This window comes from Lactuca saligna, chromosome 9 (genome assembly GCF_052625555.1).
Source record: "Lactuca saligna cultivar CGN05327 chromosome 9, ASM5262555v1, whole genome shotgun sequence".
Classification (NCBI taxonomy): Eukaryota; Viridiplantae; Streptophyta; class Magnoliopsida; order Asterales; family Asteraceae; genus Lactuca; species Lactuca saligna.
The window spans coordinates 134,199,921-134,225,945 of NC_136425.1; the positions used below are offsets into that span (position 1 = coordinate 134,199,921).

General features: G+C 37.8%; 1 protein-coding gene, 1 long non-coding RNA gene and 1 pseudogene across 2 annotated transcripts; 2 read left to right on the forward strand and 1 right to left on the reverse strand.

Annotated features, from left to right (window-relative positions):
- The first annotated feature begins 9,769 nt into the window (after positions 1-9,769).
- On the forward strand, positions 9,770-10,979 carry LOC145017763 (uncharacterized). The gene is made up of 3 exons (XR_013666656.1): positions 9,770-10,056; positions 10,291-10,319; positions 10,770-10,979. It is a non-coding gene; the product is annotated as an uncharacterized LOC145017763 (long non-coding RNA).
- Positions 10,980-16,133: 5,154 nt separating this feature from the next.
- On the forward strand, positions 16,134-17,003 carry LOC145016730 (uncharacterized). The gene has a single exon (XM_078974963.1). The coding sequence runs from the start codon at positions 16,134-16,136 to the stop codon at positions 17,001-17,003; it is 870 nt and encodes a 289-aa protein (XP_078831089.1).
- A 5,290-nt stretch (positions 17,004-22,293) lies between these two features.
- LOC145015529 (peroxidase N1-like) lies at positions 22,294-23,638 on the reverse strand (annotated as a pseudogene).
- Positions 23,639-26,025: the final 2,387 nt, after the last annotated feature.

The following is a 26,025-nucleotide window of genomic DNA, read 5'->3' on the forward strand; positions in this document are numbered from 1 at the left end:
TAGCCCTGGCAATCATAGAGTCCAGGGTAGGGCAAGCCGAAAAGCTAACATGCTCCCGAATGTCAGCTCGTAGCATATCATGGTAACGAGTCCTCCTCATGTCCTCATCACCAGCATACTGGGGCACCAATAAAGCCCTCTCCCGGAACTTGGCGGTGATCTCCGCCACAGTCTCCGTCGTCTGCCTCATGTCTAGAAACTCTCTGGCCAGCTCCTGAAGCTCGACCGCCGGTGCAAACTCTGCCCTGAACCTAGTCACAAAGTCCGACCAGGTCATTGCCTCGATAGCTGAGGCTCCCAACGAGTCACCCACTGACTCCCACCAATCCCGGGCTCGGTCTCGTAAACACCCTGCTGCGTACCTCACCTTCGACCCCTCGGGGCAGAAGCTAGTCAACTGGGCAGACTCGATATCTGCAATCCACCGTCTGGCGACAATGGGGTCCTTCACCCCATGGAAATCTGGCGCACCACTGCCCCTGAAGTCCTTGAAGGACAGTGTGCGAGATCCTGACTGGCTAGAGGCTAAATCGCTCCTGAATGCCCGTAGGCGATCCTCCATCAACTCTATGATCCCTTCCTTGATCGACCCAAAGAGAATGGGGGTCGACTCAAGGATGCCCCTGGTGATCTCCGACGTGATGAACTCACGTAGCCTCTCGTCAATCGGCTCGGAGCCTGATCCCGAACCTGACCCCTCTCCTGAACCACCATCTGTCGGTCTCGGTCGAAGTACCACCATTCTGCAAAACATTATAATAATCATTAGTGATACCGCTACTTTCTGAGGGATCTCAACTACTTACAGGTTCCCTGGTCTCATCTTGGCCTTCCTTGGTTCGGGTACGGATCCTCTGCTTTCAGTAGTACGGGCCCATACTACCTTCCACATCTATCCGTACCTTCTCCAAGGAATTCCTCGACTCCACCAGATCCCCTTCACTACTGCTGATCAAAGCTATACTCATCCTAGGCTTGCCCTAGGGAGATCTCTAATTCTACTCTAACCAGTCCTCAACTGCTGCAGGCCTCATTATGATGCCAATTGGCCATTACTCGAATGCCATCACATGTGACGAGGCTCAGATAATCCTTCGAGTACCGGACTCGTCCCTACAACGGTTGGACTCAAACAAGAGCTACGCAGTAGGATCAAATTCGGCACTCTAAGATTATCCAATCCTGATTACATGTGATGTGACGCATTCAACTAATGGCTAACTCCCATTATTCAGAGCCCCGCGGAGCACGAAGCAAGCAGCATTCAGACTAGGGTAACAGTCTCACTTAACTCTATCCACTGTCAGGAACTGAGCTAGCATATAGTGCTAAGCTCATACTAACAGGCATAACCTATTCAGGCTATCCTACTTACTGTCTACTCCGTAACTAGCATGCAATTTCTCACACAACTGAAACACAAATAGTAGGCACATAAGTCATCACTCCTAGATCCTTAGTCCTATTCTAGCATGTGGTTCTACGAAAGCTGATAAACATAACATAAACTTGTATGGGTACTATGGGGAATACTTACTTGAGCTCGGCCGGTCGCGCACGTCACACACATTGCTCTTTCTTATGACTCTTTTCCAAGTTTTAGAGAACATTTTCTTTTAGAAATTCTTTCAATCCCTCGATTTGAGTTCAGACACTCCCGAAGGTGTGTCCGAATCCCTCAAACCAGCGCTCTGATACCAACTTGTAACGACCCAATTTTCACAACAAAAATTTTTGTTTAAAAACGTTACTTTAGAAAATATTAATAACTAAAACATCATTCGATCATCCATAATATAAACTGAACCATGTCCGAACACCAAAACATACAACTAATCAGAATATCAGAGTATCAATCCCAGAAAAGCTCGTAAATGCGGAAACCGAAGAGGGTGTGTGTGTGTGACATGCTGCTACCGCACCGGCTCCTTTCCCCTAGTTGAGGAGATACCTGAAACCAAAACTGAAACCGTAAGCACAAAGCTTAGTGAGCTCCCCCATAATACCCCATACCATACAAGCATTTAACAAATAACATCCAATTAGGAGATACGGGCCCCGCCCACACTCGTGAAGATACGGGCCCCGCCCACACCTCACTTTCTGAGAGATACGGGCCCCGCCCACACTCGTGAAGATACGGGACCCGCCCACACTTCGCTATCTGGGAGATACGGGCCTATCCCACACTCCATTCTCGGAGAGATACGGGCCTCGCCCACACTCAACCGCCAACTCTTATCATACAAGTATCACACAGACAACAAGTATAGACAACTCTATCATACTGACATATATCATAATCAACTCAACTAAGAGATACGGGCTCAGCCCACACTCTAATACTAACGTCTCGTCTATACGGGCCGACCTTGGTGCCTTAGACCCGTTACTACTAGAAGGGAACTCACCTCGAAATAGCTGCTGGTATGTGTGGGAATTGATCACCTACTACTGCTGCTGCTGCTCCGGAAACTCCCCGGCTGTAATTCCCACAATATACTTAATCATATACTGCTAACTGTCCTTTGGGTAAAAAGACCATTTTACCCCTGGTCTAGCCCTAAGTCAATTCGAAGTCAACTTTTAGTTGACCCGACTCGCCGAGTGGATCTCCACTCGCCGAGTCCCTGTCCAGACAACTATCCTGGGTCCCTGATTCTACTCGTCGAGTTGGGCTATGACTCGACGAGTTCATCTTCTAAACTGACCTTCAACTCCTTCATCCTACTCGCTGAGTTGTATGAACAACTCGTCGAGTTCATCTTCATCCGAAGAACACATATGCTAAGACTCGCCAAGTTGTATGAGCAACTCGCCGAGTCAGGGCATTGACTCGCCGAGTCCTATCATGGGTGAGTTCAGCTCCCAACTCACCGAGTCACCCCCTGTGACTCACGGCTCAACTCAACACATCATGAAGGGACCAGTCCAGTGACTCGCGACCAGACTCGTCGAGTCACATATACGACCCGCCGAGTCGCAGCCATGCATCCATCAAACACGCCGATTTGCTCAATTCCAGTCCATGCCATTCACAGATCTGGGCTTCTAGGACACAAATCACACGTAAAGTTTCCAACTTTACGTGTAGATATTCACCAATATGGATTTTAAGGCTCAAAGTGCACCAAAAGAGGTAGATCTAGGGCTTTCATGCAATATGACCACATAAAGGCATTAGATCCAAGCTCCAGGGACTAAATCATGCCTAGATCTAAAGGCTAACAACTTATTACAACCCACAAAGCACAAACAAGCTTGGGGAAGAGCCCAAGAAGGACTCCTATGAAGCTAAAAGAGATTACAAGCTTGAAAACAGGGGGGAAACGAGCTATACCTCAAGGAAAACGTTGGGATGACACAAAGATGCCTGGTCTCCTTCTCCTCTTCTCGATCTACTCTTCTTTCTCCTCAAAATCTTCAAGAACACCTCAAAAGCACTTCAATCTCTCAAGGAAATAAGGGAAAAGTGAGGTTGGGAGTTCTGGGGGTGAATGGGGACGAGGTTGGGGCGGAATGAGGGTTTAAATAGGGTGCAAACCCTTGAAATTTAGGGTTTCATCCAGTAGCGGTGACTCGCCGAGTCCGGGATATGGACTCGCCGAGTCGCCAACTTAAACGTGTCCTGAGTCTCGTCCCTACTCGGCGAGTCGGACCTTATGACTCGCCGATTCCAAGGCTAAAATAGGGAAATGCTCAAATAAAATTCACATACCGGAAACCAAGTGCTACAAATCTCCCCCACTTATTTTAGACTTCGTCCTCGAAGTCTGCTGCTCGATCCTGAAACAGCTCGGGGTAATGCTCCATCATCTCGTCCATTGGTTCCCAAGTCCATTCCGAACCCTTGCGGTGCTGCCATTGCACTTTTACTAGTTCTACCCTCTTGTTTCTCAAAGCCTTTGACTTCCTGTCAAGTATTGCGACTGGGCGCTCAATGTAATTCAAGCTGTCATCAACCTAAATATCCTCCAACGGTACTACCGCTGAATCATCCACCAGGCACTTCTGCAGCTGCGAAACATGGAAAGTGTTGTGGATCTGACTGAGCTCGGTTGGCAGATCCAGCCTATACGCCACCTTGCCCACCCGGGCTACAACCCTGAACGGCCCGATGAATCTTGGGCCCAACTTGCCCTGCTTCCTGAATCGAATGACGCCTTTCCAAGGCGACACTTTCAATGTCACTAAAGCCCTATTGGAAATGAAACATGAAGATGGTAAACCCGTGTGTGCCCACATTCTAGGAATGAAATTACACATTGATAGGTTGAAAATGTTAGGTGTGTCATTCCTGGATAAGTTGGCTGTGAACTGGGTTTTGCAGTCACTTCCCGAATCATATAATGAGTTCAAAAGAAAGTATTATATGATGGATTATGACGAAAGCCTTATTAACCTAACTTACATGCTCATTGCTGCTGAATCAGAAAAGATTTGGCAAAGCAATGGAGCATATTTGTTGGGAAAGTCAACCAACCATGATTCCAAGGACGTTCTAGGAGAACCGGCCTGTGTTTGCTGCTAAGAGAAAGGGCGTTGGATACAAGTTTTCCATAAGAGCCTGAAGAGCCCAGAAGATGGGAGAGTCAAAGAGTATGACTGTACATCAGGTATAATCCACTATCTAACTCCATTAAGTTCCTATTCATTGATTCTTAATACATAATGTGATAAGATTGCATTTGAATGTTTTGCAAGATCGGTGAAAAGAGAGGAAACTTAATGAAATAGCAAGATGAATCTAATCACGAAGACATGGATTCGAAGATTAGACTTTGAGCTTAGATAGAGTTGTTATGAATAACTATTACATAGTTTTTCAGTTGATTTTGCATTGTAAGGACAAATGATTTCCGCTGCTTTTGTGAATAAAATAAATTTTGGCTTGACTCATTTATTTATTTATTTATTTCCTTGCAATGAAATCGTTATGAAAAAATTGGCATTTGTATATTTCTACAACGAATGGATGTGATTCTTAATTATGATAATTTTGGAAATGTCGAGAATTTACCAAATAAGGAGAGTTTCTCATCGCCCAAGTTTCAATTGGATAGAGACTTGTAATTATTCAACAAGTATTGCATGATAAATGAGAAATTTCATATTTGGAAATTAGACTAATTCGTTGACAAAGTGTCAAGTGAAGGACTAGGAGATCGAGTACACAAAGTTGTGTGTTGATCAAGTCCACCACAAGAGTAATAAAGATATTCGTCATGATTTACTAAAGGTTTAGCAAATATGATTACACTTATAAGATTAAGTGTAATTCTGAATTGATTGAAAGAGTTTAAGTTAATAGCAGAACGAAGAAGAAGAATCAAGTAGGCAGAAAGATAAAAGTTTCTCTATTCTAAGAAGAAGGGAGAGTACCTTTTATTATGTTTTATGGAAGATCTTAATGATTAAGAACCATATCTCAATTGATCCTCTAAGTGAGTCTTAGTACAATTGTATGTCTAAGAAGAGGGATCGAGAATTCAAGAAATGGTTAAATCAAGAAGTCAATCATAATTCATTCCAAAAACAAGTCTTAGAGTTAACATTGTGACATTGAGTGACAAATCTTAAGAAGGTTTATAACATTCACCAAATGTGGAAAGTTGTGATGACCTGGATAAGACAAAGACCAACTAGGACCAATTTTGTGAAGTGTTTTGTCTTGATAAAAGCTACACTAACTCTTGAATATTTGTTAGTCAAGAAATGTTTATTGACAAGAGAATCTCATATGTCAAGGAGTCAGTGGGAGTGTTAATGGTCTTGAAAGGTCTCAAGAACAAATCAAGAATAAACCTTATCAATCATCACTAGCACAAGACTTGAGGTTTATAACCTATCGTGTTCACGTTATTTTGTTTCTGTGCCATTCCAATTGAGTTAATTATGCATGTGAGTTCCATGAGTTCTCATTTGAATGCACAAAAGGCAAGCACCTTGATCAATGAAAAGAACATTGATAAGAAAGGGCGAGCTGCTTAACTACTTGGGAGACATGGTGGGCAGCTGTGCTACCATAAGGCAAAGAAATTAAGATTAAGAAAGTTCGTTCCATAAGAGTTTGGATTTGTTGCAAAATTTGGTTTTGACAAATTTAGATGGATAAGAACACACACACCATTAAAATCTAAGTGTCATAAGATTTCCTCCTTCATGAAGATGGATGTGAGGAAATGCTTTCACTAAGAGAGATTTTAAGAAGATAGCAATTGTAAAATTGTATTCTCAAATTTGATCATGGTTACGGTATCCCTTTCCATAATTCGAATTGTGAGATTTGGCAATTAGTCTTAATTATTAAGACACATATATGAGCTATCTAAAGGAATGGTGTATAAGCTTAGATAAAGGATTATCAAAGCATTATGTGTTAGAAACATGAACTTAAGAAATTCAATAGGTATTGTTTTTCTGAAATTTATGTTGTTTCTGAATACATGTCAAAGCTAGTGGGAGCATAAGTGTTATGTTTATAATAATCATCATGATAGTGGGAGCATAAATATTATGATTGTATGATTATTAAGGCAAGTGTTGCATGTAGGCAATATTAATTATAGAAAACAAGAGTCATACTTTGCAAAGTTGTAAGGGTTGAATAGTTGTTTTGCTATAATTAAGGGAGAGAATATTATGCTTCATTTCAAATCTAAAGGCTTACGTTGTGGAATGTTAATAAATTTAGTCAAGAGTACATAATGAGTTCTCAAAATTTCAATTATGATTATAGAATCCCTCTTCATATTTCGAATTGTGAGAACGTTGCATATAGAATATTGTGGCAGAAGATTGATAAAGTATCAAATCTTTATGCATCGTGTCCCATACGCTTCGGGTACAAGATCGATTACAAATGCTATAATATTTAACCATTCTAAATTTTTTCCAAATGTCTAGCGCATTTGGAGAAAAAAAAAGGACAAGAATTGGTTTTGACTAAGATAATTAAATAACTATCAAAGGACAATCCAAAGTTCGCCGAGGATTGGTCGCTTGTGAGTAGTTAGAAGTATGATATTGGATGGAGCATATTGACATTATTATGAATAGATAAGATTCTATTAAGAATGAGTCGTGATATGGTAAGTATGGAAAGGTTTCCATATTGGGAGTTGGAAATTGAGAATCTATGTCTAGATTAGAAACTTTATGCAAAAGGATGTTCAAAGAAATGTACTTTGAGTTAGAGACATCACATCTAAGGAATTGTATTGTAACAATTTCCGATAGAGAACCTTGTAATTCATTGGCAATAGTCATTGTGATAGTTGTGCTATGACATTAGAAAAGGATCTTTGCATAAAATGTTAGAATCTAACATATTCTATAAGTGGCAAGAATTTGATATTCTTACACTTATGATATGGATTGGGAGTTGTGAAATGAGTATGATTGGAAATATGTTCATTGGATCTATTTCACAAAGTAAGAACCATAGGTAAACATTGTGTGCATGCTAAGAGCATGGGACAAGTGTAGAAATTCAAGTAAGAAGTTGATTAACCAAAACAACAAATAATGAGTAATCGATATGGTAATGAATAAAAGGTGTTTTATTTATACTCAAAGGTTTGAGGCCATATGGGATTAGTATTATTCTTGTGTTTCACTTTGCATGTTTTGACTTCCTGAATAATTAATTATTTCAGAATAGTCAAATTATTCGAATGGGCCATAGTCGTTCATATGTTTGAAGTAGGTATGAATGAAGATTGTTGTGAATTGGTGAGTGGATTGTCTAAAGAGTATTAGACATAAGCAAATGTTTGCTGCAACGTTCATGAGTGCTTATGAATATGATTTGAGCATTGGATTAAACCCACGCTTACTTGGATTACTTCGTGGATTCTATCACGAGTGATTGGTGAGACGATAACATCTTATATTCTTGAAACCGAGATGTGTGAGTTGTATCTTGCGAGTCGGTTGCGCATTAATAATATGTAAATGCACCAGTAACTTGGTGTTATAAAACATATTGTTGTGTGTGATTCGGTGACTGAGTGCAAGCGAACATTGAATCAAAGTTTATCCATTCCTTTTATCCAAAGTAGGATAAAAGCGATATCTTTGGGCCCTTCGATGATTTAGTGATGACAAACGTAAATGCTCAGCCGGGCTAGGGCTAATTTGATTTGTTCAATTAGTCAGTCATCCTAAATCAGAAGTCAAGAAATGGTACAGAGAAAATGATTAGAAATCATGTCTTATACGATATTTAGAATGGAGGAATATATGATCCCTTATCTAAAGGACACATGTAGCTGATAAGATTAGAGTTGACAGCAGCTTTGGAAAGCTACGATTGCAGATCAGCGTCTGAAGTCATACGCATAATAGTTATTAGATTTATCCAAGTGGGAGACTGTTGGATTAGTATCTAAGTCCATAACTATTTTGGTATGTACTTGACCCGATGGTGCATGGTCCTTTTGGGTTGCCTTCACCAAAGCAACTTGATAGGATGAATTATGGAATAAAAGATATTAATTAAACTTAAGGGACTGGAATTATAATTATAAGATAATTGCAATTGGGCTATGGATAACTTTATAAGGTTAGACGAATTCTATGGGGAAACCCATTAGAAATCATCCAAGGCCTTTAAGAAAGGAATCCATGAGCTGCTTATGGCTTAAGCAGTCAGATTAGGGTTTCCTAGTTTAACCCTAATAGCCTACATGTATAAATAGCACCCTTAAGCCCCAAAAACGAGATGATGAAATCCTCTAGGGTTTTGGACGATTTTGGGCAGCCTCCTTCTCTTCTCTTCTTCATCCTTTTGCTCTTGGTGTTTATGAACCATTAGAGGAGTGACATTTGTGACTCTAAGCTTTCTAAAGTCAATTCAAGAAGGATTTGAGATTGTTATTGATACATAACAATCAAGGTATGATCTAAACCATAATTATATGTTATATTGATTATCATATGCTAGATCTAGGGTTTATAGTCTTGGATAAATTGCATGTACAATAGAGAAACCTAGATCCAAGATTAGGGTTTGTATGAGCACATAGGATGTTCTTATGACTAAAACCCATCAGAATTTACTTTAATAAAATCTGATTTATATTTATTCACTTATGAATAACGATAGCTGAAAATATAATTTTTTTTTTTATTTTATCTTAAAACTATATCAATATGGATGTATATTTGTGGAGAATAAAAAATAATGAATTTTGGTATAATTAACATGATTTTTCGATAAAAATAGCTTCTTAAAAATAAAAAAAATTAAAAAAAAAAAACTATGTTTTTATATATATTAAGGTAATGATTAATATAGTATAAGAAAATATGTTTTGTTGGAAAACACGTGTGTATTCATTACCCATTTCTGCTGGTACGACAGAGGTTTTTGCGGAAAATATAAATGAGTGATTGAGAATGATTTCTCCATTCTCAAGCTTTTGTATTTTCTCAATTGAATATATATATATATATATATATATATATATATATATATATATATATATATATATATATATATATATATATATATATATATATATATATATACCTTATAAAGCATTTTCAGTAAAATGCTGAATTTTAAGTCGTACAAGTCTTATTGCACTATTTACAATTAATTCATGCATTACCAAATCATAAATTTTAGTTTGGTCAACATCTGAAAAATTCAACGGAAGTTTCAGAGCTCTTTATCGACAGGGAGAATCGTTCAACAATTTACATCCTAGCGCCTATATTTATGCATATTAATATTATAAATAAACAACAAGACCATCGAACCACCTCCAATTAGGTTTTGTTTTTCTGATTTGGTACCCTCACCAACGCCTTCACCACTATCCATTATCTTCCATCTCCACCTTTACCCCATCCACCGCCGTTACCAAACTTCACAAAAACCCTCAACACCGACCATGCCTCCTTCTTCCTACCTCTTTCTCCATAATTAACCCCAATAAACCTAGATATTACCTTCTAACACAGATCTATCATAGCTAAGTCAGTTGTTTTTTCTCCCTTACAATTAATGTTGCTTTTGAAGATTTGAAGGCATATCATCAAAGACATGTAACTTTCATTAATATTTTGCGATTTTTGGGTTTCATTTTGTACTATTTTTTGATTAAACCAAATAAATTGTAAGCGGATTAAACAGAATCAGATGTAAGTTTTGGTGTATTTTTTTAATGGCACGCCCTAACAGAGAGATGTGAGAAAATGCATTTTTTTTTTTAGTTTGGTGCTTCTTTTGTGTTCTTACTTTGCCTTTTGATTTTGTGATTTACATCCTACTTATTGCAGGTCGATTCTCTACTAATCGGCTTAAAAAGGTTAAATTTTTTTTTTCTACCTTTCTATTTGTTTGGTTTATTTTATCTTCTATCCATATGACGATAAGAAAAAAAATGTTTGAATGTATAAAATTTTACCTTGAACAAATCCTTTCATGATTTTTATAATCTTGATGATTTTGTTTTGGTTTAAAGGATGAGTTTAACTGTTTTATAGGAACTTTTTTAAAAGATGCATATCACGTGTTCGATTGAATGCCTTCAAGAAACCGATTCCATTCGGAACCTTTGAAGGCACTTAATTTTTATATCAATATTGAAATATGATGATTTGGAGGTAATAAGTTAACACTCACACATGATAATCACACAAGTTTATTCATTATGTTCTATCCTCTCTTGGTCTCTTAGGTAAATAAAGTTGACCTAATTCGACAAACATGCTATATTTTAACTTCAGGATTGATTAGTTTTCTTCATGTGTCCCAGGTAGAAATAGTAACCAAGTACCAAAATATTTCAGTTCATAATGGTCAGCTCATTTAAACAGGCGTTTGCGATATGTTTTTGGCATTGGTCACTAGAGGAACACGATTGTGATACCTGGTATGGATAGGATGTAATATTTGTTTTTAAAAGTTATGAACCTTCTTCCATGATTTAATTTGGCAGTTGTACAGATCTTAAAATTGTGGTTTCTTTTGTAGTTTCTATTAATGTTAAAGAAAAGCAATCCAAAGCAACATTACATTGGTTGATCATTGTATTTCTTAGGCATAACTGTGATTGGGGTCAACCATTGTTACATCGATTGGTCATGTATTTCTGCCCTTTTTCTTTTTTTCTATTCATTGATTTTTTGTGATCTTCTTTCAGCCTCTTACTCTCCATGTTTTGTGGCTTGTATAATCTGCTAATTCATAAATACATGAAGAAATTTCATAAAAGCTAATTTCAACCCAAAGGCAAGAAGTTGATCAGGCTGTAAAGAAACTGTTTTGATGTCGTTTTCTTGCTGATGTAAAATCATTACAAGTAGGTTGTTATTTTTTTTTGAATTGGTTTCTCACGTAGGAAATTGTACAGGTCCTGCTAAGGGGCTGTTTGGTGGGATCTGAATTATTAAGATCTGAATTTTTAAGTGGTCTGAATTTATAAGAGCGTCTGAATTTTTAAGATCTGAATTTTTATCATGTTGTTTGGTTGGAACATCTCAATTGTTGTCTTTATCATAAAAATGACCATTTTACTCTTCTGTATTATGTTTTTTTTTTTCCGAATTCAATGTTTCTTTTTATAAAATAAACATACCACTTCTTGAGTAATTATAAAAACATACATATAAACAATATACAAAATCAAACATAAACAAAAATCAAAATCAAACATAAACAAATGTGACTTTCACACTATGATTGAGTAATCGTTACATAAGATACATCAATGGGATTACATGAGCTTGTGTTGCATATGGTATAAGTAATGCATATGGCTTTCCCATCTCTATTTTTCATACATATGTTAACCAATTTGCTTTCACCACCAATAATCAAAACATCTTCAAATCATTTGTTTTATATTAAGGGTGTGTTTGGCAAAAGTAGTTGTTAGCTGGAAGCGGGTAGCGGTTAGCTGGTAACGATTAGCTGGTAGCTGGTAGCGGAAAGCTGTAGCTTTTATTTGTTATATGAATGTTTGGCAAAAGTAGCTGAAAGCTTTTAAAATATATAAAATTACATAAAAGGACAATTTATTAAAAATAAAAAAATATATAAATGTATTTTTAAGGATAATTATGGAAATTGATTTCAAAAGCTCCGGAGCGTTTTGTTAAAAGGTACACGAAGTAGCTTTTAGAATCGGAGCGTTTTGTTAAAACTAAAAGTTAAACGCTCATACTGCCAAACGAACCTTTTTATTTAAACTAGAGCGTTTTGTCAAAAGCTAAAAGCTAGAAGCTCCCAAACGCTTCCAAAAGCTCTGTGCCAAGCACTCCCTAAGCCACCAGATAGGTATTTGATACCATCAACATATACAAAACATGAAAATGCAGAACAAGGGAAAGAAGAAAAAAACACAGATAACATGAAAAAAAAATCTTTTTCTTTGATTGAAACCAGAAATCAGGAAAAAAATGCAAAGGTAAAAGCAATACATGGAAAAAAGAAAAAAAAATGCATCCTTGTTCTTGTTCTTGTTCTAGTAAGAAATCAACAAACATTTTGAGATTTTATTCTTCCTATAGATTTGTATTTTCCGATGATATCTACGATGTTTGGAAGATGATTTAAACTTGAGCAGGATGGATCATTAATCAAATAACCTTGCACCTTTCAAGCAAAACAAATGAAAAAACTTAGGGCAAAGCATATGATTGCAGATCGATGGCGATTTCAAGCAAACCTGGAGGGTTCGTTGTCGGCGGCGATGATGTCGTTGCCGGTGGCGATGACGTTGCAGCCGGATGCGATGTCACTGGCGGAGTCGGAGGCAGAGGCGGTGGTCAAATGGTGGCGGATGGGCTGGTCGGTTTGCAAATCGGAGATGCAATGGGGATGGAGCGTCGTGTGTTGTGAAAGAGAAAAGGGAAAGTGGGGATGCAATATTAAGGGCAAGCGTGTCAATTTTTTATTCAGACTTAGACTCATATCTGAAAAAATAAGAGACGTATGATAAAATAAGAGGTAAAAATTCAGAAGTTACCAAAATCTCTTAATCTGAAAAGTTAAGAGATTGCCTCTTAATTTGTCAATTAAAAGGCTACCAAACAGCTAACCAATCAAGGATATGTAAAATAATGATCCATTAATACAAAATGTAAGATCTCATTTGTTTTTTGTTTAGATTATAGCTCTAATCATGGTGATTTGACTTTTTAGATATTAGGTTTTTTACTTTTCAGTTCCCCCCCCCCCCCCCCCCCCCCCCCCCCCCCTCTCTCTCTCTCTATATATATATATATATATATATATATATATATATATATATATATATATATATATATATATATATATATATATATATATATATATATATATATATATATATATATTATGGGACAACCTTATTGTCTCTTTGTTATTTCCCTCATATAGAATTCTCTAACAAATTGTCATAGTCTCTTAGAACATTGATCCCGAAAGCTTAGCAAAAAGCATTAAAGTTAGTCACACAAGCGGTTTGTATTTTTTGCGGACTGTTGTATTTGTGTTGGGTAAACTAAGTGATTGGGGTTGATTTTGGCTTGTGTATTCTTTTACATGGTGTTATTGTCAGAGTATTTAGTTGTAAGGGGGTGGGGTGGTTATGGTATCATACATGTGAGTTGAGTTTTACAATTAGGTGATATTAGTTGAATTATAATCGACTATACTTGAATTAAGGGAAATACTTTGTATTATCCTGCTACTGATAGAGTTATATTTGGGTTTAATTGACATTATTAACAATTTTATGGTATAATTTTACCCAAAAGAATGCCAACATGTATAGCTCACATTAGATATATGGCAAGCTACAATAACCACCAAATCAACATTAAAGCTTCACAAATATAAGATAAAAAATGGCAGCTCACTTCATTTGTTTGACAACCAACAAACGTCACTTTTATTTCAAAAGATACATCCAATATCAGATGTGATTCTTTATGTGTTTTTTTTTTTTTTTTTTCATTCATGTTTTTCTTATATTATACTTATTTTATTGGTTAGCATGGATAATAGTTTGATATGAAAAAGATGTACAAAGGCACAATTATTTTCTTATTATAGTATGGACCCGAAGGAAGGTAAGGACTCATGGAATGGGTTATGATTTACCATTTTTTTTTTTTGTAGCGGCCGAATGACAATGTCTTAAAGGCCATTTTTAGTTTGTTTGCACCTCCCATTGACAACCATTTCTTACTATAGCATCCTACGTGCTTTATTTAGAACACGATTCATGAAATATAAGAAATTATAACATAATTTTATTTGTTTATGTATTATATCCTCCTAAATTCTGTTTATAGAACAAGATGACTAATAATTAATATATTTGGCTTAATTATTTAAGACGTACAAAAGTTTATTTTAATGAATCTTTGTAAAAGAAATCCATTTGTTGGATCCTAAATGGTAGTAATTTTGTATGTGAAGAGTTCATTCGAGTGTTTAAGTTCGTCACTTGCAATTTAACAAGGTGAGTTCACGCATATACTTTATAGATACCAGTCTAATGTTTTAGGGGCAATGATAACCATCAATGAAGCTAAGCCATGAGGTCATGATCAAGGATGTGGAAGTTCAATTTCTTTTTTAGGTTTACGGTGGCTATAGTTTGTGTAGTTTGTGTAGCTTTTACAAGTATAGGATACATGATATGTTATTTATACATCTTAAAGTTTTATTCATTTTTCATGAAGCATATTGAACTTATAGATTGTAAAATTGAAAAATACTAATTGTTGTATTGAGACTAACAACACAAGCAAATATCTTCTAATAAGTAACCAAAAAGTAATATATTATATTGACCTTGCACCCGTCACTTGGCGCGGGTAAACGGCTAGTGTGTGCGTGTGTGTGTGTGTATATATATATATATATATATATATATATATATATATATATATATATCAACTGTTGTCAATAATATCTCATCTGAATACCTGTGTTCTTCCCGATGAAAGGATTTGTGACCCATTGCTACGTAGGTACTGCCTCTTCTACGTTCTTTTACTTCTTTCCGGTTCAAGTGTGTACTTGTGTGCCGGAGAAAATGTAAACATATATACTTTTTAATTATATGAGAGCATTGTTCGCGTACTTTTATAATCTTGTTCTTCCTCATTAATAAGCTTAATATATGAAAAGCAATCTAGCAATTTCTAAGCTTGTAATAGCGAAGATGGTGGTTATAAAGAGAAGGGTTATCCAAGTAATTCAAATAATAAATAGATAACTAGATTAGATTGTTTGTATTTATCTAGAAGTTGTTGTGTAGTTTCACAGATCCGATTCTTATGGATCTTCCTGTGTAATTTTTATCTATATATATCAATAATATACCTACGGGAAAAACTTAAGCCAATTCATTCTCTGTTTCATTTTTTTACTTGGTATCAGAGCTCTGGGATTTTTCTTCCGTTTTTCAATTAACCCTTCTCAAATCATCGAGATCCATGGCCACTACATTCATTAACTCATCTAAAATTGCAACAGCAATAACGTGCAAACTGACCTGTGTAGGATTTTAATCTTGATATTTTTTAGTTTTATTATTCAGCAAAATAAGTAGTTTGTTTTTTTATTGAATGGGTCATGTGGACCAAGTAATAGGGCTGGAAAACAGGAAAGCGTGGGCTTAGTTGTGTTTAGGGTCGTTAGGTCTTTTTTGGCTATAAATGCCATCTCGTGTCATGAATAGAAGGCAGTCGTTTTCTGCATTACTATTATCTCTTCTCCTCTTTATTTCTCTTCCTTAAAAATCACAGATTGAGTGGTGTGTTTGTTGTTACAAAGAAGTGTGTCTACAAGGCCTGATTCCGACATTTGGTATCAGAGCCTAGGCTCAATTAGAAGAAGGAGGAGGTGATTTCATGGAAAATTGAAGATCACGATGTTGCAGAAGTAAAAACCGATAGAAAGCAAGAAAGAAAGAAAGCAGGAAAGAAAGAAGAAAGAAAGAGAAAGAAAGAAAGCAGGGTAGAAAGAAGAAAGAAAGAGAAAGAAAGAAAGCAGGAAAGAAAGAAGAAAGGAAGAGAAAGAAAGAAAGCAGGAAAGAAAGAAGAAAGAAAGAGAAAGAAAGAAAGTCTTTACCTGAGAAAGAGAGAGCAAGAGAGACTGAGTATAAAGTCTAAGAGAAAGAATGGCTGGAGGATCAAACCAAGGGGGATCAAAAGAGGTTGTGGCTCAAGGTACTGCTGTACCATTTCAATGTCCTAAATTGATTAAAACTAATTATACTACTTGGTCTATTATGATTGAAACTGTTTTGAGGGCATATGGACATTGGGATGCAATAACCAAGGATGTAGTTAATGAGAAGAAGAATTATACCACCAAAGGCGTACTTTTCCAAACCCTCCCAGAGAATGTTCTTTTACAGGTTGCTAAACACAAGAATGCAAAAGATGTTTGGGAATCAATCAAGATTAGGTATATTGGAGCCGAACGAGTGCAAAAAGCAAGGTTGCAAACCTTAAGAAATGAATTGGAGATGCTTAAGATGAAGGACAATGAGTCAATCAATGAGTTTTCGGGCAAAATAAGTGGTATTGTTGCCAAGTTCAAAAGTCTAGGTTCAACTCTTGAAGAGGAGGTGATCGTAAGAAAGTTTCTCAATTCGGTTCCAAAGAAGTACTTGCCAATTGTGGCTCCAATTGAACAATATTCTGATCTTGAAACTATGACATTTGAAGAAGCGGTTGGAAGGGTCAAAGCCTATGAAGAAAGGCTTCAAAGTCATGAAGAAAAGGAAGAAGAGCAGGGTCAACTCAAGATGGCCAGTGAACTAAGGCATGATGATAGTAGTGGACATGGAAGAGGGCGTGGAAGAAACTATGAAAGAGGTGGAAGAGGTCGAGGAAGAGGAAGAGGTCGAGGTGACAAAAATAGCTTCCGATGCTTTAATTGTGGAGACTTTGGGTATTTTAGCTATGAGTGCACAAAGTGGAATGACAAAGACAATGACAAAGAAGCAAACTCGATCCAAGATGAAGAACCGACATTACTTTGATGAAAAAATTATCAAGATTAAGGAGGTGAATGTAGGATTTTAATCTTGATATTTTTTAGTTTTATTATTCAACAAAATAAGTAGTTTGTTTTTTTGTTGAATGGGTCATGTGGACCAAGTAATAGGGCTGGAAAACAGGAAAGCGTGGGCTTAGTTGTGTTTAGGGTCGTTAAGTCTTTTTTGGCTATAAATGCCATCTCGTGTCATGAATAGAAGGCAGTCGTTTTCTGCATTACTATTATCTCTTCTCCTCTTTATTTCTCTTCCTGAAAAATCACAGATTGAGTGGTGTGTTTATTGTTACAAAGAAGTGTGTCTACAGGGCCTGATTCCAACAACCCGCACAAACTTCCTTCTCTGGAAAGCACAGGTTTTCCCGGTTGCTAAGATCATTGCCAGTACCGGAGATGCAGCACGTCAATGCGACAACCCTGAGTATGACACATGGGTCACTCAGGATCAAGCAATTCTCGGTAGATTGCTATCCTCCATGACTGAAGAAGTTCTCTCTCAACTCACGCGTTGTGTAGACACGTCAAATTAGTTGTGGACTTCTCTTCTAACAATGTTTTCTACTCAACACAAAGGTAACTCTATCCAGATTCGTACTCAACTCTCTAACACAAAAAAAGGCGACATGAGCGCTTCTGAATATTATCAATAGATGACATCATTGGTAGATACCATGGCCAATATTGGTCATCCCATGACTGATGAAGAAGTTATTGGGTATATCCTAGCCGGTTTAGGCCTAGGGCATGGAGAGTTGTTTACAGCCATCACAGTTCTAAGCAACAATCAAGAAGTTAAACTTTCAGAATTTTACTCCTACTTGATCGCCCATGAAGCTCAAACAACAACAATGAATGGGTCAACAAATTTTGTATCCTCTACAAACTCTGCAACTAAACAGGAATCCAATAATCCTCGAAAACCCCAAGCAAATCAGGGGCACAACAACAGTAACCAGTGCAACAATCACTACCAAAACAACGGTAATCATGGATGAGGACGTGTAGAGGAAGGTATGGAGGAGGCCTAAGATGTCAAGTGTGTGGAATACCGGGACACACAGCCCTGAATTATCGCAATCGCTTTAATCATTCATACCAAAGTGAGGAATACCGTGGTGGAAACAGTGCCACATTTGGAAATTATACCAATGATCAAAATTGGTACCTTGATACTGGAGCAACAGACCATTTAACAAGCGATCTTGATCGCCTTTCCATACCTAAACGCTATCATGGCAAGGATCAAGTTCAAGTGGCTAATGGCATAGGTTTGCATATCTCTCATGTTGGTCATTCAAAAATCCCAAGTCTAGGACGACCACTTATTCTAAAAAATGTATTACATGTCCCACAAATAAACCAACATCTTCTTTCTGCAAATAGACTTGTCAATGATAATCATGTGTTTATTGAACTTCATCCTGATGTTTTCTTTGTCAAGGACATTATCACGAAGAAAATTCTACTAACTGGTAGAAGTAAACGAGGCTTGTTCCCGGTGCCTATTTGTCATTCTCCTCGTTATGTCGGTTCAACCACCAAAGTTTCATCATTTCAGTGGCACAAACGTCTTGGTCATCCTACACCAACACTTGTCAAGTCGGTTTTGAAGTCAAATAATTTAGATTTTTCTTTTAGCAATAAGTCATTAGTTTGTGATTTGTGTCAACGCACAAAGAGTCACCAACTTCCTTACAATACTTCTATTCATATTACTTCATCACCTCTTGAGCTTTTCCACACTGATGTTTGGGGACCAGCTCAAGTTTCTAGTGGTGGCTTTCGATATTATGTTAGTTTCTTGGATGATTTCAGTCCTTATACTTGGATCTATTGCATTAAACAAAAATCTAATGTTGAACAAGTTTTTTATACCTTTCAAACACATGTTGAATGTTTGTTAAACACCAAAATTCGTATTGTACAATCAGATTGTGTGTGTGTGGGGGGGGGGGGTGAATATCACAAACTCCACAAATACTTTCAGCAATGCGGTATCTCTCATCGAGTGTTGTGCCTGCATACCTCCCAACAAAACGGTATGGCGGAACGAAAACACCAGCATATTGTCGAAACCGGCTTGACCTTATTAGCACACTCCTCACTTCCTCTCAAGTACTAGGATGAAGCTTTCCTAACGGCTTGTTATTTAATTAACCGCATGCCTAGCCCTGTTATTCATAATTCTACTCCTATCACACGCCTCTTAAATATCAAACCTGATTATAACTTCTTGGGCACTTTTGGTTGTGCTTGTTGGCCAAGTCTTCAAAAATACAACACACACAAACTATCTTTTCGATCTACTATATATGTTTTCTTAGGTTATAGTTCTATACACAAAGGGTACAAATGTCTCGATAAGCCAACTAGTCAAATTTATTTTTCTAGGGATGTGGTCTTTGATGAGTCTAGGTTTCCTTTTGCAACTACAGTGTCAAACACTCCATCACCCTAGTTGTTGAGTGTCGAGTTTCCTCAAACTGAACCTAATATCATGAACGACCACATGAGAAAATATGTTACATCCTTGTTATTAGCTAACCCTGTTCATGCAGCTACACTTCCTATCAATAGTTCAATGCCTGGAACATCTATAGAAACACATACAATGCCAATCCCTACGATTTCACCACCATCTACAAGTGAACCTGCAGCTTCAGATATAGTACCCACTGGCAAAGCCACTACTCATGGTACAACTTCTATAGCCGATGGTACAGCTTCCAATGAACCCTAATCTATGTCTCCTGCTCCGGCAACTCCACCAGACACTTTAGTCAGCCCACCAGTTGTCCCACCTGGTATCGTCACATGAGAAAGAGTTGGAAAATCTTTTCCAAAACATTTTAAGGATGGTACAGTTCTCTATAATCCTAACAGGCGGACCTTCTTTGCTGAACCAACATCACATCGGTTGGCCTTAGCTGATTTAAAGTGGCGGATTGCTATGAAAGATGAATTTGCAGCCCTACAAAGGAATAACACTTGGTCACTAGTACCCCGGCCAAATGGGGCTAACATTGTTGGATTCAAATGGATTTTTAAAACCAAACTAAATCCGGATGGTTCACTCAACAAACACAAGGCACGCTTGGTGGCATGTGGGTTTACCCAACAATACGGTATTGATTGCCAAGACACGTTCATCCCAGTTGTGAAGCCAGCTACAGTTCGATTGGTACTTGCTCTGGCTGTTTCTAAAAATTGGCATCTCCGACAGATTGACGTCAACAACGCTTTTTTGCATGTGGTTCTTAAATGAAGATGTTTATATGAAACAACCACCTGGTTTTGAAGTCGCCTCACATCCAAATTATGTCTGCAAGCTTCGAAAGTCTATCTATGGCCTAAAATAATCACCCCGTGCGTGGTTTTCTCGTCTCAGTGAAAAACTTCATCATCTTGGTTTTCGCTCCTCCAGAGCTGATAATTCGTTGTTTTTGTTTCATCATGGTCACCATACTATCTACATGTTAGTGTATGTCGATGATATAGTTATCGCTAGCTCCTCTCATGTAATCTTTCATCAGCTTTTCCTCTCAAAGATCTTGGTCGCCTCAAGTATTTTCTTGGGATTGAAGTCACTCACAATTCAAGGGGAATCAATGTGTTTCAACAAAAATATGCGACTGATCTCATACATCGAGCTCACATGGAGAATTGTAAGAGTCTCCTAACCCCCATCTCTATCACAGATAAACTTTCAAAAGATTATGGGAAGTTGTTGAGTGATGATGATGTTTTTATGTATAGAAGCATGGTTGGAGGATTGCAATATCTTACTCTAACTCGGCCTGGTATTTCGTTTGCAGTTAACAAGGTATGTCAATATCTTTCCAAACCAACCGATATGCACTGGGAAGTGGTAAACCGTATACTTCGATATGTAAAGGGCACGATCAATACTGGGCTCAATATTCGAAAGTCTAGTTCCACAATGTTAAATGTTTTTACAGATGCCGATTGGGCTGGTTGTTTGGATTATCGTAGATCCACAGGAGAATTTGTTGTGTTTCTAGGTCCAAATTTGATTTCGTGGAGTTCTCATAAACAACCCATAGTGTCACGCTCAAGTACGGAGGTTGAGTATAATGCATTGGCTAATGGTACAACGGAGGTGATATGGGTACAGTCATTACTCGAGGAGCTTGGAGTCTGTCAACCAAGACCCCTGTTTTATAGTGTGATAACTTGGGTGCCACCTATCTAGCAGCGAATCCGGTATTCCATGCAAGATCAAAACACATTGAAGTCGATTTTCATTTTGTCAGAGAGAAGGTAGCCATGGGAGCAATTGATGTTCGTTTCATTTCTTCAAAAGATAAGATAGCCGATGGATTCACTAAACCGGTTACTCGTCAGATGCTAGATCGTATGAAGTCCAATCTTAACCTTGTAGTTGTTAAGATTGAGGGGGAATATAAAGAGAAGGGTTACTTTGTATAAGGGAGGAGGGAGTCGTTCCCATTGAACCCACCGAACCCACTGCCACATCAGTTTTGTTCTTTGATTTTTCTTCATCTTTCCAAACTCACAACACACGGAAATCCTATCTTTCTCAACCCACTCAACCCACTTAATTAAAAAAATATATATACAAAGTAATCAAGGTAAAATCTTAATTAGCAATAGAGTTACCGCCGGTAGCACTCCCTCTTTGGGAGGTTGTTTAATTGGTTTCACGAACCCACTTCATCCTCTCTCTCTACTTTCTCTCTCTCATTTTCGCTTGTACCATTTGTTTTAAGACTTGTACCTTAGTTGTTTAGTATTTTTTTTTTAATTGAGTGGGTTGAGTGGATTGAAAAAGATAGGATTTCCGTGTATTGTGGGTTCGGAAAGATGAAGAAAAATCAAAGAGAAAAGCTGATGAGGCAGTGAGTTCAGTGGGTTCGGTGGGTTTAATGGGAACGACTTCCTCCTCGCTAAGGGATGAAAGAGGGTCAGGTGAGTATATATGACCCCATTACATGGTCATTAATCTCGTGGATAGCTGAAACAGAATTCCAATATTACTTTTTCATCTATTACAATTGCTTAATTACCAATAGTTAAATAGCTAGCCCCACCGAGTATCTTGATGGAGGAGGTCCAACTCTTATTCCTAAAAGTACAAAAGGTTATTATCGTATATCCATGCTATATATAGCGTCTTCACGTGCAATGAAATCCAACCCTACGAAAGAAGTTCTCCTAATTCAATGGAATACTAAAGTGAACATATGACATCTCTATAAAACACATGTTGATTTAATGGGCACATCCATCACTGATCAATTTATTGCGTTACAAACCCTATGAATCTCTCCCTTATCCCCAGTCTTCACCCCAACATCACCCAACCTCACCATTGATTTCCCGAACTCGACACTGAATTTTGATTGTTGCTGTCTACTCCCTCCAAGAAACCATTCCACAAACCTTTGCGTTCGTGGGTCATTCCATAGCTGTGAGTCTGATTCAAGTATTCCCCTCCCGTTCTTTAGATTTTCATAGTATGAAATGTCAAATTTGTGTACACTGCCTGTATCTAGGTCGACGCGCTTTGCACCATCGCCACCCTCTGGACACAGACTTCTAAGATGGGAAGGAACGTTTGGTTGATAGCTGGATCGGGTCCAGTGGTGTTATTGAAATGGTATAACCTGGAACAGAGTAATGCACAGGCTGTTGTTCCAATCGTATGCCCTCCTGGGTGATCATGGAAACCCATAAACACATCCATGGATTTTTTAATTAGTAGGTCAGTTCCATTTGTTATGTTATGACCATATACTGTTGTAGTATTCTTTGTACTCAACTTACCAGTAAGGGTTACTAGATCTTGAATGTTAAGACCTTTCTCAGCGAACTTTTTAATTTGAACTTCAATGGAGTCCTTTCTACCAGGCAAGTTTGTAGCATCACATTCCCGTGAAACTAATCCATCTCTGCGACCTGTACGCACTTCCCACCAGAGACCCCCACTCTGTAAAATATAAAAAAAGTGGAATAATTAAATGGTTTAAGTCAGGTAAATACAGCTTATTGTTCAATGCCTGCATCCTTAAAGGTTCATTCACAGTTTAACAATCGTTGTACGTGTAGGTTTTCAACTAAAGGGAGCTGATGGATGTGTAAGAATTCATCAACTTATCCAAAATACAAGTTTTGTCACCTCCATAATGCTTGAAATAAAATAAGCATCAAAGGTAGGAATTAGTTACTTGCACTACAGAATCACGAGCAGCGAGGGCAAGAATGTCAGCACAGGAGACCACCCCAGGACAGATGGTTTCAAGTTGGGACTTTGCTGCATCGATGACTTCAAAGCCTCTCAATCGGGAATTAGGAGGTGCAGTTTTTTCAGCATATGACACATCTAACAAGATAGATGCATCGCAGCCACGGACAAAGCAATCATGGAAGAACATTCTTAATAAACCGGGTGCAATTGTGGGGTTGGAGTTGACGAAAGACTGGACCACAGACTGCACAATGATTTCTGCCCTTGGGCATGTGGTTCGGTAGAACCCAACTCGTGTACCTTGGCCTAGTGCCGACATGGCTAAAATGATTAGAAACAAGATGGGTGTTTTGTTATTTGAATAGAGGGCCTCCATCGCCACAAAGATTTGTGGGTAGTGGTTTAAGTGAAGGGTGGGAATTGGGATCACGTCTTTTATAGTGATTGGAGTGGGAGCTAAGCACATGTGGGTTTGCCAAAAATTAAATAACGGCGGCCTCTATACATGCACAGCAAAGGAGGGGATGCAAAGATCCAAAGTTTCTCATATATTATAGGGTCCACATCCTATAATTCTAGTTTAGTAGGAAAATGTGGTTTTTATCCGCTATTCCTTTATGTACTTGTTGTGCTGTTAATATAACTTACAAGTGTATATTCAGAATATCATATGTTTCCCAAGAAAAGTTTTCATCCAAAAGCGGTTTATAACTTTGGAATAAATCCGATCTGGATGGAATTAAAATCAGGTGTATAAAAATGATATAGTCATATTCGTGGAACTAAAAATGATTATTTTCATATTGGTGGAAATAGTCACTAGACTCACAAAGGAAAGAGCTCTTTCTCAATCCTAACCAATGAGGATAGGTTACCATATGGGGTATTTTCTAAATGATATGTTACAGAGTCACTTTTTAATTATTCGTGTGGGAAATGAACACAAACAGCTTTAAGGCAACAAGCTATCTCCCAACTTTCACTTTAGGAATACCTTTAAGGCTAGCTCTCTCATTTGGTACTCAATTGGACATATTCCATAGTGAGATAAGGAATTCAATCGTATACGACATTGTATAAATACAGTATGGCAGGATTGACTAGTGTGATGGTTTCAAAAGAAGGATTTCTTGCGGTATTGGTACTTAATAGGGAACTTAAGGGATATGAATGTACCTTGAGTTCTCAATTCTATTGCATTAGAAAGTGGGGAATTCAATCAGTATGGTCGAAGACAATCAACTGCCTGACTTCTGTAGATTTGTAGTGAGATTGACCGAATTCAGTTTGACTGAGAGTGAGCAAAAGCATCTGGTCAATTCAAACTGCGATTACTAAATTGATTTCTAGAATCTAGTTGGACTTAGAGTCCGATGCCTATCTTGTACGTCTTTGCACAATGGACTTTGACTTTTGAAAGTGTGGAATTTGGCAGGATTGAATGTATTAGGTAAAAAGCCACTTTGTTGAATGAAGTGGAATAGGAAGGGAATGCAAATAGGATAGGTTTGCGAAAGACCGACGTCTTGACTTCTACGTGTGCCTCTCGCTTTCATTCACAGTTTAGTCGAAGTCCTTTAAAGGTCTGCCTGCACGGAGATAGTGATTCAATCTTCCCTGCCTTCCTTCGTAGTGCTTGCAAGATGGAATCTTTCATCAGAGGGTTTTATTTCACCCATTGGTCTTGAGAAATCCTACTTCACCTACCTTTGGAATAGATCTCAAGAGAAGTCTTGACCAGACTACCAAACTCCCGGTCTGTGTTGCTAGATCTCTATGCAATTTTTGCTAGACTTTCCAGGCTGTTGTTGCTACTGCTACAACTGCTAGGAAAGTTACATAAGTGAGGAGGAACGAATAGAACGAATACGGTGAGATACAATTTAGAATCTCATCTAGTTAGGCAAGTAGAGGACAATGATCTTCCAAATGATCACTGGCCAGAACAATCCATGATAGCTATTAACTAGTGCTATGGAGTCAGTCATTCTAAACTATATAGCTCAACAATCTAGTGCAACTAATGTACGAAGGATACAAGAACTCGACTAAAAAGTATGAGAATCTTCATTGTTCAATCAACAACAATAGGGAGGGATTCCCCCGAGGGCATCCCGAACGATTCAATCAACAAAGCAAGTGTTGTGAGTCCACCGGCGAGTGAGGGCTAAACGACATTTATAGATTGAAACTAGAAAACCTTAATTCCTGAATTAGCCTCATGAACAAGCCAGTCTCAACCTTCCTATTCAACTATCTAGTGCGTTTATCTAAGGATAGATCTCGGTATCTGTGGAGAGGAAAAGAATGAATCCTACTAATACGTAAAAATCTTCAAAACATTTATTTGTATTCCCCTTTCTTTATAGGTCTCGTGCTCCCCATATTGAAGGAAATGACGTGGTAAAGTCACCACGACGTGGTGAATTGTCAAAACATGATTCACATTTTTCTCATTTTGCTCCAAGTTTCTCTTCTTCCAATCATAAATTGGGCTACACGGTAGCTGCTTCATGGGTCATAAATAAATTAGAATGAACCTCCCCTTCGGTGCATATCCCCATTACATAAGGTTGTGATTTTTGGTCTTGATTTCTAGGTGGTAATCTCTCATTAACAAGTGTTGTTAGTTGCCCAAGTTGAGTCTCTGTATTTTTAATGGAAACTTGATGATTTCTCATATTAGCATCAATAGTATCATGTCTCATTTCAGATGTTTCCATAAAACTTATGAAGTATCGACTCAAAATCCATCTTCTTCTCTGGTGGTGGTTGTTCT

Coding starts and splice junctions, on each gene's coding strand:
- LOC145016730 (XM_078974963.1), top strand. CDS start 16,134: ATGGCTGGAGGATCAAACCAAGGGGGATCAAAAGAGGTTGTGGCTCAA.